The 17,221-nt window shown below is 42.8% G+C and overlaps 1 protein-coding gene across 5 annotated transcripts in view; it reads left to right on the plus strand.

Annotated features, from left to right (window-relative positions):
• The window catches only part of GRHL2 (grainyhead like transcription factor 2), a 156,794-nt gene that overhangs the window by 126,931 nt on the left and 12,642 nt on the right, over nt 1–17,221 (plus strand). For 3 of the 5 annotated variants that reach the window (XM_008540920.2, XM_008540930.2, XM_070631908.1), the window contains exons 12-13: nt 1,989–2,020; nt 13,923–14,017. In XM_008540920.2, coding sequence (XP_008539142.1) covers nt 1,989–2,020; nt 13,923–14,017 — 127 coding nt within the window. The remainder of the gene's footprint in view (nt 1–1,988; nt 2,021–13,922; nt 14,018–17,221) is intronic. The other 2 variants (XM_008540923.2, XM_070631909.1) reach the window with 1 other exon arrangement.

The following is a 17,221-nucleotide window of genomic DNA, read 5'->3' on the forward strand; positions in this document are numbered from 1 at the left end:
TTGTCTGGAATGCCTTTAAAAACAAGTGATACGGGGAGCTTGGGAGGCGCTGTGGGATGCAGAGGCATCGTCTGTCTGGATGCTGTGTGCTTTGCAGGTGTCAGCCTTCCTCCAGGCACCTGAACCCGAGGAGGGCATCACTCCTCCCTCACACCCTCAAGAACAGTCTCCCCGGTGGTTTGTACACAATCTTCCCCCAAATCCTTGATAAGAATTCAGGTTCCCAAGTTCCACTTCCGGTCTTTCAAGTTAAAATCTCTGAAGGGGGTTCCAGGAATTTGCATTTATGACAAGGTCTCCAGATGTTTTTTATGCACTCAAAGTTTGAGAAACACTCGCTAAAAATTAAATTTGCGCAATGAGCCCTGCAGCTGACTAGGAAGAAACAGTGGGCCATTACGTGAGAGGAGGAGAAATGACAATGCAAGGACAGTGATAGGGACAGTGTAGTAGAGGCCATTCAGGAGGGCAGGAAAATACGTAAGAGAAGGCTGTTTCCATCTGCGGGTCACCAGTCAGCTTTGCAGACAGCAATCCGTTACCCTGCCATATGGTCAGGCAGGGCAGATGCATTATGCCACATGGAAAGAAACTGGCAAAAACCAGGCCTGTGTCAGGAACATTTTCCAGAAAATCCACTTGTGTGGCCAGTGCAATGGCCCAGCCTCACTCATTTATATGGCTCACTCCAAATACATCTAAATAGATAGTCCCATTTCTAGTACATCACAACGACGGATGCTCCAGCACTACACTGAAACTCGGGGTGCGTGGGAGGAGACATCTTATCTTCATTGTTTTCTGTTTAAGAAGAAACAAAGCATGCAATGCAACAATAGACATACAAAATTTAAGAGGAAAAAGTTCCCCGTGGAAATCTGAACTAATGACTAGAATGACTCATTCCCACAGAGTTCCAGGTAAGCAGCCTTGTTGTCTAACTACCTCTGGACTTGGCATCATCCCAGGAACCACCAAGAGCCTTTTAGAAAGTCTGTAGGGAGGGTGTCAGTCTAGGCACAGATGCTCCTCTCCCAGGCGACTGGGGCAGGGACAGTGACGAAGTGTACTAGAACCAGAGGCGACTGTTGATGTTAATATGTAAATATGTCTGGTGCTGACTTGCGTATTGTTCTTCACTCAAACGAGAATCGTTCTGAAACACACAGACAAAGCTCATGAAAGGCCTGCAGATAATTTTTATAAATAATTGGATGAAAAGGACTTACATACGTAGCAGATCCCCTCTGGATTTCTATAGTTTTATAAAATAATAAGGATGCTTCGTAATTTCTTTAAATCTGATTCTGCCTGCCGCCATGCTGACTACCTAAAGAAGTCTGTTCTCAGAGGTCTTCCTTCTGGCCAGGAATACCTCCCAGAGCTCAGTGACTGCCCCAGCCTGAAGACAGTTGACTCCCAAGTTTTTCTGGTTGTGTGAGGCCAGGGTAACCCAAGCCCCTTTGGGGAATAAAGCGGGGCCTGGGGTTACTGCCACATGGCCACAGGACCCTCTCGCTCCCCTCCCCTTGCCAAAGCATAGTGTCTGCGGTCGCTCACCTCTGGGCCAGAGGGGGTTGGTTACTCGCAGGCCTCGCTCCAGAGCCTCTCTAAACAATGATTTTTAGATCCTGCTAAAATATTTCCTTAATGTCAAAAGCACGATTTGGCTCAGGGCTGCAGGTTATCTGATCAGACTGACTTGAGCTAGAAATAATCAGATTTCCAATTTTATTTCGGTAAAATCTAAGAATTAACCCTAACGAGAATGTGAGGAGGTTAAAGTTGTATTTCCTTAGAGACACACACATGTACACGCAGTGTTGTTCACACACACACACACACACACACGTACACAGCATCATTAAACAGGTTGTCTTTTGTCTTTTTTAAGAGACAGGGTAAGGCCTTAGGAAATTTGTTGATCACATGATACGTTTCCATTTTCTGTGTCTGACCTACAGTGAGTCTACTGTTTTGTTCCACAGGTGTATTACAACACGGATGATGAACGAGAAGGGTAAGTCATGGTTCTTTCACGTAAACACCCAGAGTCAGTTCATGGCAGTAGAAATGGCTCTTCAAGCACAGGGTGACCAAGGGCAGGGAGTGGGTTCAGAGCCGAGAGGAAGGCTTGATGCTGGCTCCGTCTGGGAGGAATGCTGGGGAGGCCATTCTCCTTCCAAGTCTCTCTATTGCTCTCTCCTTCCTGTGATCTGCCTTTGAATAACTAGGTATTTTTCCGAGTGACACATTTGTTCGATTCTGCCTTTTCACCAATAGTCCAGTTACTGAAATCTTTGGCCCCAACACAAGATCAAACTGAGCATGAGGCAACAGCCAAGGAAACAGCCTGCCACCCACATACACCTCCAGAAGCCCTCACTCTGGGAAGTGAGCCTAGTGGGCTAGTGGTGAGGTTGCTTTGAATGGGAGCTGGGAAGGCTGAGAACCTCGTCATTGGCCTTACTTAGGGTTGTAGGTAAGAGAGGGTTTACACAGGGTCACTAAAGGCTCCCACTGTCTTACACATCAAGTCTCTGCATTGTGCTTTCTATCCATTAACTCGTTTTATAGACTCCTAGAATTTTAGAGCCCAAAAGGAACCTTCAAGATCATTTAGCTGACTCTCTCCTAGGCAGTGTGACATCTATACCACATCCTTGATAGGTGGTCAGCCAGCTCCTACTTGAATAGGGATATTCTGAAGTGTGAGATAGCTCATTACACCTTTGGATGCTTCCAGCTCTCAGAAAGTTATTTTATCTGTTAAACTGATGTTGACCTTCTTTTGACTTCTACCCATTGGCTGTAATTCTGCTCTCTAAATCAGTCTCATCCTTTCCTCGTCATTCAAACATCTCCTTCCTCACTGCAACTGTTCTTGGTAAAACAGTTTTACCTCTCAACGTCTTAATTCTCCCTCCAGGAGACACCACCAAATCTGTTAATAGTCTCCTTAAAATTGGCTCTCAGAAGTAAACATGTTCTGAACCACGTAAGTTGGAGATTGTACTGCGATAATTTCTTCTTATGACCTGGATGATATTTTTCTCTTAAAGCAATCTAGAACTACATTCATTTTTCAATATCTACATTACATTGCACGTATAGGACTAAAATCTTGGTTTGACTTACATGTATAACTGAAATTTTTAGATCATTGTTTTTCAAACTAGAGTCAAACCCAGGCTTCCCTATTCTTATGTAATTTATATATTTACTTGTGAAACATTTCAAGGTGAAGTAAGTGGAGCAGATATTGCTGAGCTCATTTCCTAGAGCAGAGGTTGGCAAACTATGGCCTGAGGACCAAATCAGGCCCACCACCTATTTTTGTACTGTCCACAAACATTTTTAAATGGTTGAAAAAATCCAAAAGAATAATAATATTGCATGACACATGAAAATTATATGAAATTCAAGTGTCTATAAATAAAGTTGAGTTGGAACACCGCCCTGTGAATTCCGTTATGTCTTGTCTGTGGCTGCATTGGTGCTACCAGAGCACAGTTGAGTCATTGCGACAGAGACCATATAGCCTGGAAAGCAGAAATAGTTACTAATCTGGTGCTTTACAGGAAAAATGTGCTAGCCTCTGCCCTAAACGATAGAGAATTTCAAGGAGTCAAATAATTCTCCAGCTGCTTAGGAGCAGAACCTTGTCTGGGATCTGACCTCTAAATTCTGAGTTCTAAATTTTCTAAATACCTAATTAGATTGTTCTTTTTATCTTGGCACATAGGTAATATATTTCCAGTGGCTGGAATGAGCAGAAATGATTAGCCCTATCAATTCTAATCTGTTATTCACATATTTTACAAGGGACAATGTGGCGTCATGGAAAGAACATTGCCTCTGAGCTTAGGAAGCCCACGTTCTACTCCTGGGCTGCTACTGACCTATGTGAAGGCTTGGGTGACACCTTGACTTCTGGAATTCAGTTTCCTCAATTATAAAATGAGGATTTTGTATAAGATGATCTTTAGGATCCCTTCTGCACTAACATTCGGTTATTCTCTTGCAAAAACTTAGCATTGTGAGTGAGAAGTGTCTGAGACCTCCTCATCTGTAAGTCCACCTCAGCCTAAACTGTCCTTCTTGCCAGATGGCAACATTTAGGTGGCCAGTTGACCGACTTCTAACTCTTGGCTTGGACTTCCGGTAGGAATTACACTCTGTTATTGCATAATCATGAGGCCCGAGGCCTGGGTCTCTTATTCTTATACATCTTGTAGTTCGAGTCCAGTTGAACTGATATGGGCGGCTTGGAGCCTCAGTGTTAATACATAGTAGGGACCTGGCTATTGTTATATGTAAAAGTAATAATTAACATTCACTCATACTTTGGCTAGGCACTGTACTAAGTGCTTTATACACATTATTTCATTGAATTCTCCCAAAATTCCCATGGGGAAGATGCTATAATTACATCCACTTTATAATGAGGAGACTGAAACTTCAAGAGATTGAGAAGCTTCTTCTAAGTCACACAGCTGGCAAGTGAGAGAGGCAGCTTTTGAACCTGGGCCTAGCTATGTTCCCATCACCTGCTTTTAGCTGTTGTGCCCTATCATCTAACTTTCTTAATTGTTGATCTACCAGGAATTAAGTCTTAATTCTTATTTTTTCCTTGCTGAGGAAGAGTCACCCTGAGCTAACAACTGTTGCCCATCCTCCTCTTTTTCTTTTTTTGCTTGAGGAAGATTTGCCATGAGCTAAGATCTATGCCAGTCTTCTTCTATTTTGTATGTGGGTTGCTGCCACAGCATGGCTGATGAATGGTGTAGGTCTGCACCTGGGAACTGAAACCAAGAACTTGGGCTGCTGAAGCAGAGTGTGCTGAACTTAACCACTGGGCCATGGGGCCAGCCCCAGGAGTTCTTAATTCTTAAGCTACCAAGGAGGCATCAAGAGACAGGCCCTCACTGTAAAGCTTTCTGGCCTTGACAAGCCTTTGTCTCATCCCTTGAAGCATGGGACTCGGATTGTGACGAGCCCAAATGAGTGCAGCCAGCAGAAGGGATCAGATCTGAGGCCACTGCACATGCACGCCTAGCCTTGAGGAGCACCACCTTCACTGGTATCGGCACAGCCTCCACCAGGACTGTCTCTGACTAGTTCTTCACTCTCCCTGCTAGGCATAATCCTGTTAGTATTAAAGCATCTAATTGAGTGCTTGACAGCATCACTCACACATCCACCAACTGGAGGAGATAGCCCAGCCAAGGCACACCAGAGCCCCTCTTCTAGCAACTCCAAAGCCGGAGTGATGGTCAGACAAAGACTTGTTCATAAGTAGGGGAGATTTTTGGCCCAAAGTGCCAGCAAACCTGGATGCAATTAAAGAGAGAAACTAGAGAAAATTCGGATGAGGTGGGACAGGGAGCAATCATTAGCCACGTGCCTAAACGGCACAAAGAGAGGAACGCTTGTTTGTTCTTGCCTCCCTATCTCATGGTAAAGTGAGTATTTGGGGTAACTTCTGGTGCTGAATTTGGGAATCGACAGAGAGATCCTGTGTAAGTTTGTTTTGTAGGCAGGGGATACAACAGTTAGAGAAAGAGGGTTTTGGACAGCAGTTTTCAGCAGCAGGGCTCCTGTTGCACATTGGGATCACCTGAGGAGTTAAAATGCACTCACGTACAGGTACCATGCCCAGCAATTTTGATTTAAGTGGTGTGGGGTGCACTTCAGGCAGAGGGACCTGCTTCAAGTCCCCAGGTGCTCCTGTTGCTCAGCAGTGTTGGAGAACCGCTGCTCTAGAGCCAGTCAGCCATGACTTGAATCTGGCCTCCAACTCACAAGCCCTGTAATTTAATATAACAACCTTTTAGACCCTCAGTTTCTTCATCTAAAATTAGGGGATAACACTACCTACGTGATAGTTATTATATGCATTATTATATAAAGTGTCCTGACACATGGAAGGTGCTTTTAAAAACATCACAGCTGTTTATTGTTAAGATTCCTTTTCAGGCCCTGAATAAATGATACTTAATTGAGAAATGGAAGAGGGAGAGGGAGGAAGAATGGAAAGAGCGAGTCAAAGAGAAAGAATCTTCTTCACAGCCCAGGCCTTTAACCAGGGACTCGTGAATGGCTCTTACAGGGAAGAGGGAAGGGCTTTAAACTGCTTGAAATAATATGTAAATTGATATGCAAATGTCATGCATGGTGAGAAATTCTTTTTCCATTACTTCTGGGGATCTGGTCTCCATCTCCATCTGACCTCTAGTTCCTAGAAAACCTTTCTGGCCTTGATCCTCTGTCCACACTGGTCCCCACTGAGGTACTGCCTCTTCCAGCCTCTTGTGAGGTCCCTTCAAGCCTAGCAGCTCTGTGGCCCCGGCGTTGGGGCACAGGGATCCTTGCGAGTTTGAGTGTCCCTGTGTCTGAAGGACAATGGTTTCCCTGTAAGTTCCTGCCATCACCATGGGATGCTGCTTGGGACCCTCAGACCTCAATACTCTCCAAGAGTTTCTCTTATCCCCTTGGTTGTTCTCAAAGGCCCACCACTATGTCCCGTGGGACCACCTTGTAGAACCTTCTCAAAGGCTGAGGCTTTAGGAAAACAAAAGCTAGAAGAAGGCAAACGTTGGGCTGGGCAACCCTGTAGATTGGTTCCATACCAGCTTGGAGAGTCAGTTCCCCAAGGTGACTTCACGCATCAGGCTCTGAGTGACTCCAGCAGAGGGCCCTGCCTTTCCTCTTGCAGAAGGGAGGGTCCTGTAGATGCTGCTAGGCCAAACCATGAGCTTGGTTACAGTGTTACTGAGAAAAAGAGGCGGTTCTGGATGCTCGTCTTCCGTGGAAGCCAACACTTTGGCTAGAATTCAATACCCTTTAGGGAAGTTAGAGATTATTAGCCAATCACCAATGAGTGCATTTAACCAGCATAATATTAAACCTAAATAAGTATTCACTGTGTGTTCATCAGCAAAAAATAAAATTCATCTAGAATTCTGCACTACTTCTCTTAAAGGAGCAATTTCCCAGAGAACTAAGTGCTTTTCTTTAATAAGGTTCTCAGGGATGCTAAGCAAACCATGAAATGTGGGGTATACTGGGCTATGTTTTACCACATACGCAAGAGTATAAGGTGGTTACAAATATAGGGCAACTTCCCAAGGAGAGGATGAAAGCATAAATTAGAGCTTTTGGGCCAACTTGAATAGAGAAATCTTTATGGATAAAGCCAAAAGAATCAGTGATCTGCTGATACTTTAACTTAATTACCCATGCATTTAAAGAATAACATATCATTTAGAAATATCTGTCACATTTTATGAAACACTTTTACTCAAATTCTTCACAATTCATCTTTGACATCAGTGTCTTTCTCATAACTCAAGTTTTTTTATCTCACACCGTTTATCAGGGTAATTCTTCTCTACTACCGTCAAAGTTGAGACACAGCACTTTTAAAATCCGTATATGTGGGATTGTCCTCAGAACTTTTATCCCAAGGCACAAATATTGATTCTCATAACATTGGAAATAGTTCCATAAGTGACTACCACAATGTTGCCTCTCTGTTTTTAATTAAACTTTTTATTTTGAGATAATTGTAGATGTACATGCAGTTGTAAGAAGCCTACCTGCTTTTTGATTGATATATTTTTATCTTTTACTGTTAAATATTGCATTTAAAAACCCACCCAGTAATAGTCAAATCTGTATCAGATATGCAAGAGAGGTTTTTAAAAATACTTAAGCAAATGAAAATCATTTTTACTATCCCTCAGAGTCACAGATTTTCATCAGTTTCTTACGTTAGTACCAGTTATTCTTGCTTGCATACCAGTTTGCCATTTTGCAAATTGGAAGATTTAAACTTAAAACTTTTAAAACTGAGCTTTACTTCCTTTTATAAATTTAACCTATATGTACCTTTCTGTTGTCTTTTATTTCTGTTTCTCTTTGGGATCCTCTTCCCACTGCCTGAAGTACTTTGTTTAGCATTTCTTTTTTTAGGGAAACTTTGGCAAACAGTTCCCTCATATTGTTTGTTGTTTGTTTGTTGGTAATGTTTGTATTTGCAATCACTTTTGTAGAATATTTTTGCTAGGTATCAAATTCCAGGTTGGCAGTTACTTTCTTTCAGTTTTAGTTTCCATTATTTCTGTTGAAAAGTCAGCTGACTGCCTTACTGCTGCTCCTTTAAATGTAATCTATCTATCTTTCTTTCCTTCTCTCTTGTTTTGGGGGTAGGCTGCTTTTAAAATTTTCTTTCTCTTATGTTTTCAGAATTTTTATTATGATGTTTCTACATGTGGGTTTTTTGTTTTTTTTTTTTGGTATTTCTTTCCTGCTTGGTATTTTATAGCACTTATTGAATCTGTGGGTTGATGTCTTTCATCAGTTTTAGAACATTCTCGGCTGTTACCTCTTCAAATATTGCTTCTTCTCTGTTCTCTCTCTGCATTCCTTTGAGACGCTAAATGTGTATTAGAACTTTTTTTTGTGACCTTATGTTTTTTATGTTTTTCTTCTGAAATGTCCATCCTCTTTGCTCACCATGCTTCAGCCTGGATAGTTTCTACTGACTTAACTTTCAAATTCTCTCTTCTGCTGTGTCCAATTTACTCTTTTTTTTATTTATTTATTTATTTATTTTTTATTTTTTTAAAGATTTTATTTTTTTCCTTGTTCTCCCCAAAGCCCCCCGGTACATAGTTGTGTATTCTTCGTTGTGGGTTCTTCTAGTTGTGGCATGTGGGACGCTGCCTCAGCGTGGTCTGACGAGCAGTGCCATGTCCGCGCCCAGGATTCGAACCAACGAAACACTGGGCCGCCTGCAGCGGAGCGCGCGAACTTAACCACTCGGCCACGGGGCCAGCCCTCCAATTTACTCTTAAACTCATCTGTTGAGATCCTAATTTCAGTTATTGCACTTTTTAGTTCTAGGATTTCCACTTGATTGATTTTTGTATTTTAATAGATTTCAGTTCTATATGTCTTGTCATTTATTTTCATGAACACAATAATCATGGTTATTTTCAAGTTCAAATCTGATAGCTCAAATAACTTGCTATAAGGGTATTGTCTGTGGGTCTGTTTCTATTGTCTATTTTTATCTTTATCCTGTTTATTAGTATATTTGATAAACATTGATTGAATGATGAATAATGATAATAAAATTATGGAGGCTCTGGATGACCATATTTTTCTCTTATGAAGGCTTTTCCTATGCTCTGGTGTGCAGCCTAAGTGAGTGCAGATCACCATAACCGAGTCAGGGACAGAACTGACCCAAAGCTGGGTTTCAGTTTGTATTAGCCTCAGACTACCTCTGCTTCATCCTAACTCCTAGAATGTAGCTCTGAGGAACTTTCCAAGGGCTTTCTTCCTTGGTGGGACCTGAAATCTGATTTTTGTCTCCTTAGCATGGGGAGACTGCCAAAATACCCTCTGTGATTTTCAAGGTCTTTCTACTTAATTTTTCAGTCTCTTATCCATTAGCTTAAGAACTTCGCAAATACCTCAGAAGGTATACTGCAAAGTGTCTGCTTTGTTTTTCTGCTTCCCTACTCTCTGGAAATTTGATCATAAGTCCTGGATACCTTTGCAGTTCTAAACACCAATTTCTGTTTCTCTAACACTATGAGATTGCTGAAAGCCGTGCAAAATTCTTTGCCTTTAATATATACCTCTGCTGGGATTATCATCCTCTACTCCCAGTCAAGAAATGGCAAATGCTTTTAGGGGAAAAGTGGCTCATTGATTATCAGCTCACCTCTCTCAAGTTCTCTTCTTTGAGGTCTCAGCACCTCAAGTTCTGACTGACTCATCAGCAGTCTCCAATACCTTCAATAAGATAGTTGAAAAGTTTCACATTGTTCTTGGCTGGAACACTGGTTTGCCACAAGCTACAACATCTTAGGCAGAAACAGAAATATCTGTGTTTCTTCTTAAAATAATATTTCTGAGTCCTACTGACCTAGTCATTATTACTTGCAATTTTTGAGCTCGTAACTATAGTAATTGTGACTAAGTGTATGTGAGTTTTGTTTGCTTGTTGGTTGGTTGGGTTTTTTTTGTTTGTTTGTTTTTGTTTTTTACTAATTCTGTCAAATGAATTCTATCAATATCCAAAACTAGCATTAATTAAACTCTTTTCAGGATGTGTTCTTTCCCAAAGAATAATTTGCTGTTGAAAATAAATTAATTGAGATCCCACTCCATAATGTGAGAGACTTTGTGAGGACTTGAATGCAAGAGGAACTCCCCTTTCCTGAAGGTAACATTGGGAAGGAACCTCAGTTTATTTAGGGCATACGTAGACCATAAGCAGTTGTGAAGCTGTGTCTCCCTGGTGCCTGCAACTCCTGTCTTGTGCAGTTCGGGCTGCAGGTAGAGCACGACACTGCTCTTCCCAGGTACAGCCAGAGACCCGGGCTTCAGACCTGAATACTTTTCCAATGTTTTCTGGACGCTTAGCACTCCTTTGTTTATACCTCAGGGACTTGCTTTGCCTGTGATTGACCCCACAAGGTTAACAGCTTACTGTGCCTCTGAACCTGGAGTCACTCCACGTATTTCACACATTGTGCCAGTGAGATGGAGCTTGATGTCAGAGAAAACACCTTCTCCTTGTTCTCATGTCCTTTTGTGGTACAATCCAATGTAATTGGACAGGGCATCAGGAGACCTAAAATTTGTGCTGTTTTCATTTGTCAAATGAGGCGGTCATATCTGCCCCTCTTTTCTTGCCTTGCTTTGAAAATAAATGAAACAGTTGAATTCAGACCGCACAAACTTATTGACTCCTACTGGGATTATAGATTTGAAAGTGTAAAAACATTCTTGTACTCCTGAGAGAATTATAATTTATCCAAGATGTTATTTTAGTGGCAAAGTGTCATGGCTCAGAACGAGGTACTATCAAAAGTCAACAAAAGTAGAAAAATATAAATAAATCTTGCCTGGTGAGAAAAAGAAAATCACTGGTTTAGGAACCCTCACACAGCATGAGAGTGTCTGGTGATGTTACAGGCTGTTTATCCATTATTAACCTACTGGTCACTGACGGCTGGAATGGATTTTTAATCTTCTGTTCCCAAGGTCATGGTCACCTCAGTTCCAAGGCATGACAGAATAATATAACCTACTTTTATGATTTAAAAAAAAGTGAGGGGAAGACAGAGGGAACAGTGCTCTAAAAACTTATTATCACCTTCAGCTGGGACTTGAGTCTTTCCTCTAGTTTTTTCTATAGTGGGACTTACTAGGGAATAAAATAGAATGCTGACTCTTAATATCATTTCTCATATCCTAACTCATCATCATCTCAGATTTATTGAATACCTTTATCATGGGGTTGTCCCTCAAAGCTGGGGTCTCTGAAAACAGCCTGTTTCACTTATTAGCTGTCTTGCCTTCTGAAAGACACTTAACGCGCTGAGCCTTAGTTTGATCATCAGTGAAACAGGGATAAGATTGGTCCTTGGCCTAGCTGGCTCACAGAGTATTCATAAGACTCAATCAACCAAGAAGATGAAAAGCACTTTGTAAAATGTGAACTCTTATTCAGGGTGATAGACATAATTTTGGACCACCTAGAGTATGAGATGGTAAATTAAAGCATTGCTGGTTTAATAATTTAAACTACTAGAATTAATAGAAATACTTTTTGGACTGTTCACAGTTTTGTACCATGTGCTCTTTCTACCACTGGACCTGCCATTAGCTCAACTTGAAAATTGATGAATAACTTCTTCATGACAATGATGCCAATGGGGAGTTAGCTTTCAAGCAGGATTTTGGTATTATCTTGGAAACTTGGGATTAATGGCAACCTCTCCTGCTGGAAGCTTTTCCAACTTTAGTTCTTAAACTGGACCTGTGTGGTAGTTTGGACTATTTGCTATCTGATGGTAATGGAAACTATGACCTCTTTCAAACTGTCTGCCTCATTTACTCTTCCCCATATCTCTCTTCCTCAAATCTCTCTGACTTTAATGACCATCATCATCATCATCGTCATCTGTATCTAACACTTCAATAGTTCTTGCAATGTATCAGGCAACTTTATGGTGCTCTACATATGTTGAATTCGTTTAATTCTCTCAACAACCTCCTGTTAAAAACAAGAAGACTGAGGCTTAGGGCACTTGAGGAACTTGACCTGGAGCTAGCAAATTATAAGGCAGAGGTTTAAACCAAGGTAGTCTGGACCCAGAGCTCAGTCTTAACAGTTCTGTCTGTCACTGCTTCCTGTGCCTGGTTCCAGGAATCTCCTAAGAGGTTAAAAATTTCTTAAAACCTGGGGCCAGCCCGGTGGCGCAGCGGTTAAGTTTACACATTCTGCTTCTGTGGCCCGGGGTTCACTGGTTCGGATCCTGGGTGCAGACCTGCGCACCGCTTGTCAAGCCATGCTGTGGTAGGCATGCTACCTATAAAGTAGAGGAAGACGGGCACAGATGTTAGCTCAGGGCCAGTCTTCCTCAGCAAAAAAGAGGAGGATTGGCAGCAGATGTTAGCTCAGGCCTAATCTTCCTCAAAAAAAAAAACAAGGAAAAAAATATAAAAAAAATTTCTGAAAACCTGCATTTATTCTCTTGAGGGCTTAAATAATAGTAAGACATGACTTACAACTATGTACTGGGGCTTTGGGGAGAAAAAAAAAAGAGGAAGATTGGCAATAGATGTTAGCTTAGGGCGAATCTTTCCTCCCTCCAAAAAAAAAAAAACAGAGAGAGACGATGGAGATGTCTCTCCACCTTGAATATCCCTTTCTCAGAAAAAAAAACCAGTAAGACTCCGGGAGCATTTTCTCGGTGTTTTAGTCATTTTGGGTTGCTATAAGAGAATACCATAAACCAGGTGGCTTAACCAACAGAAATTTACTTCTCACAGTTCTGGAGGCTGGAAGTCTGAGATAAAGGGTGCCAGTAGGGTTGATGTCTGGTGAGGACCCTCTTCTGGCTTGCAGGCAGCCGTCTTCTTGCTGTGTCCTCAGATGGCAGAAAGAGAAAGGGCTTCCCTTCCTTGTCAGGACACTAATCCCATCATGGGCGCTCCACTCTCATGGCCTAATTACCTCTCAAAGGCTCCTACCTCCAGTACCATCCTACTAAGAGTTAGAGTTTCAACATATAAATTTGGGGGAACACAAACATGCAGTCCGTAACACTCAGCATCAATGACTTCTCTTCAGTGACAGTCTATTCCAATTTCCATTCCTCTCGAACAGTCTTCCCCTTCCTTAAAGTGCCCAGAAAGGACAGGGACTTTGGGAGGAAATGCAGAACCACCAGTTGGGTGGCCCAGTTGGGGACATTTGGGGCCTCAGGAAGTGGGACTGAAACCCTCTCCCAAAGGGAAGTAAAGGCTGGACAGCTGAGGTCTGGGTCTCCAGGGAACTTCCACCACTGCAGCCTCATCTGCTCCAACCTGATGGAGCCGTAGAACAGCAGTGAGTCAGGGCAGCCTCAGAACAGAACCAGCCAGGCAGGCCTCCACCATTTCCATAGGTCCCTGCTGTGCCCTCGGGGAGCTGGCAAGAGAGGGCAGGACACCCAGGCCCTAGCTAGATGGGAGGGGCTGATGTAACTTGGGGACCACACAGGCACCAGGGCTCACTCCTGCTACCCCAGCCCTGATCTTCTGAGCAGGAAGATCGGTTAGCTGCAGGATAGAGTGGGTAAAACCCAAAAGTCTCTTTTTGGTGGATCCATATCCAGCAACAGGAAGTGGTTCTTAGGTCCACACCCTAAAGAGACTAGTGTGTGTGTTCTGCCTCAGACAGGGATGACTTGAGACTTGTAAGGGGGAAAAAAGGGGTTGATGAGTAGATCCAGTTGTGGAGAACGAGGGATGATATAAACAAAGGAAAAAGATAGGACCTGACACATACGTGAACCTTTGTTTTGGTACCCTGCATGCTTTACTTAACAATTCCTGCTCATCTTTTCTAGCAGCAGTGTCCTTGTTAAACGGATGTTCAGGCCCATGGAAGAGGAGTTTGGTCCAGCACCTTCTAAGCAGATGAAAGAAGAAGGGATGAAGCGAGGTATCTCTCCCGTTGGGGTACTCCACTGGCGATGCTGAAGTAACCCCTCCTCCCATCAAGAGTTGGGGGGGGCATTTCACCAAGAAGACCCCTGTGGTTCAGGCTGGCTGCGAGATTTTTTATTGACACAGGAAATCCACAGTCTTCTCCTTTGCTTTAAACCCTGTCCTTTTAATCATCTTAAGCAAACGTTTATTCTTTCTGGGCACTGGTTCTTTCCTTTGCCTTGGGAGAAATGTAATGAATATACTGACTCATCCAGCAGTGAGATAAAAGATGAAAAAGGAACACTTGCTGTGTATGTGATAATAGCATCTCATAAGCACCTGCAGTTGAGAGTTAATTGTACATTAGATGAAAATTATTAATCTCACACAAGTAAATGAACCTGTTTTCTGTGACATCACAACTTACTCATTTTCTCCCAGTCAAGGGTCTTATTCCACTTCACCAAGAAAGTAAGAAATGAAGCACGAGCGTGTTGTGTCTTGCTTAGCATTTAAGATGATGTACACAATTCGCTGCTCTTCCTCAGAGTAAGAGGAAGGCGACGAGGGTGGCAGTTTCCCCCCGTATCCTGCTGTAGCCAACACCAGGAGCTTCCAGACACCTTCAGCTTAGGCAGCACTGGACTTTTAATGAGTCAGGTTACCATATTAAATATATCTGCCATCTGCACAGCCTTCAGTTTTTTGTTATTGAGAAATTTTATTTTTTTCCTATTTGTTAAAATGGGATTTGCATAATGGTCAAGAGCATCCCCTGTGTAGCCTGCCTCAGCTGTGTGGAGTTGTATGCCATTGGGCAGGTTGCCTGCTCCTTAGAGTCCTCATTTATAAAACAGGCATGACACTTCCCTCACAGAGCCACTGCAGGGATTGATGAGTTAATGTATGTGAAACACTTCACTCGGGCGCCTCGCACGCAGCAAGCACGTGTGTTTGCTATCATAACTATTGTTTTTACTACCAGGCCTGGATCTAGTTAAGGTATATTAATTGTGAATAGGTAATTTAGTGTTTCAAAATGGAAAGAACAGAAATACCTGGGTAGTATTAATTGTATTAGCAACATTGAAACGTGTAAAAGATTTTCCGACTTCACAGGCTCACCATCATTTTTAAATACTCGAGTGCATTTTGAGGTCCATTCCTGCGTGCCTTTTATATCTCAAACTTTGCAGTGAGTGCAAGGTTAGATGGAATCAAGAATCACAGAGGCAAAAGTAAGCGTAGCTTGCATCCATATGTAGTGCATGCTGGCTGGCCCGAAGTTTGTGCTTTTCATATTATTTTGAGATGGTGAAGCCAGCGCTCAAATTACCACTAGGGATTGTATTAGGCTGTGATGAAAAGCAAGGCTGTGGCCTTTGAAACATCTAAATCATAGACACATGAGGGCGCTGCAACCTACCAGCAATAGAGAAAATGTTCTGCCAGGAGTGGCTTTTCTTGGGAAAGGCACAGTAGAGTTACCAAGCCCCTCGCCAGGAGCTCCCACTCTGAGCTGGTCTTTGACAAGCACAAGGAATCAGGGTCCGTGACAGTTCCCATTGTTTATCTGTTTGACGATCTCCAGAAAAGAAAATGACCATAATTATCACCAATGCCATTATTCCTTGTTTTGCCTTTGTAGCCACTTCTCAGCGTGGCTCCGTGGGAGTCACTTTGGGCTGCTCCCTGTGGCTGTCTGCCTTTGTCCGCACAATGTCTGGGATGTGTGATGGTTGTTATTGCTGGAGCGATGATTACGAGTGCTCTGCCGCAGACACACAGTTAATGAAAGCTGACTCCCTGGGCAAGCCGTGGGGGTGTGCTATAAGCCCAGCAAGTGAGCGTGGCTGTCAACAAGCCCAGCAGGAAAATGGTGGCACTGCCCTGAGGGTGTCTCTCCCACAGCCCATCAACATGCCCCCAGATCACCTTTAACCCTTTCCAGCAACACCTGCAACGAGAGAAGCAACCATACTATTTCAAAGACAATGATTTTAAAAGAAGAGATTTGTAAATCCAATGGAAGCAGTACTCATTTTAATAGAACATGATTTGGGGTTTTCTTAGGTTCAGCCTGCTGGAAATTTTATTTTTCTGTTGGGGGCTCCTGGAAGAAGTTATAGAATGTTCATCATAACAGCCACCAGTGGGATTTTTCTTTTGTTTTGTTTACTGTAATTTTCCTCATCTAGTTGTAACTGCAGTCCTGTGGTCTCATGATTTCTTGTTGTACTGCTAACTTGGAGCCCTCTCATAATGCCATTAAGTCACTAGATCATTTCAGCTGAATTGAAGGCTATAAAATATTCCTTCCACATGACTAGATTTGGAAATCTTTGGAGACACATCAATCTATTTGTTTAATTGGCATTTTATTTTTATACTTGGTAAAGAGAAGAAACTCTGCAATACTTTTTTTGTCATACACAAACTGAACGTCTGCTGGCTGCAGAAAATGCAGGCAGAACCCATGTGCACCCCTGTAGACTTTGCCTTTATACGGTAGGCGGCTTTAATGAAGTCCTTGGGGATGGGAGGAGGGGGAGAAGGGATGAGAGGGTTAGTTAGAGCTGATTGCATTTCCTAGCTCCAACTTCATTCTTCAGGTTGCTGGAGACTGTAGCTCAGTTGGTATCAGACTGTCGTCGGGATCCAGGCTCAGCTGGGTTTTTGACCTTTGCATTCTTCCTATAGCGGCCGGGTGCATGGGGCTTTGGCCTTGGCTCTCTTCCTTTCCTCTGAAGGAAGACCCAGAAGCCACATTACTGGGAAAAGGAGAGAAAGGGCAGTCAGCTCACTGGTCCTGGAGGGTCGCCTCTGAATGGCAACTCCCAGTTCTTTCTGGGAGCTAAGCCCCAAGAGGACAATGGCGGGATATCTTTGCCTCTCTGAGGCTCACTTTGCACATCTCTGATGATATCTGGGGTTCCTACCATCTCTCGTGTTCTGTGCATTGTCAAATTGAGAATATTATGTTACCAAGAAATGAACAGAGAGCTGCATTCACCTTCACTGAGGGCACTAGAACCAGGACAGTCACTTCATTAGAGCATCCACTGATTGAGGAATGGGTGCTTGCTGTGCGCCAGGCACCCTGCTAAGCATCCCACATGGATGGTATTTCATTTAACCTTCACAGTGACTGAATGAATCAGATATTATTATTATCCCTGTTTTGCAGAGAAAACCAAGGCTTGGAGAGGTTAAGTGG

This window comes from Equus przewalskii, chromosome 8 (genome assembly GCF_037783145.1).
Source record: "Equus przewalskii isolate Varuska chromosome 8, EquPr2, whole genome shotgun sequence".
Classification (NCBI taxonomy): Eukaryota; Metazoa; Chordata; class Mammalia; order Perissodactyla; family Equidae; genus Equus; species Equus przewalskii.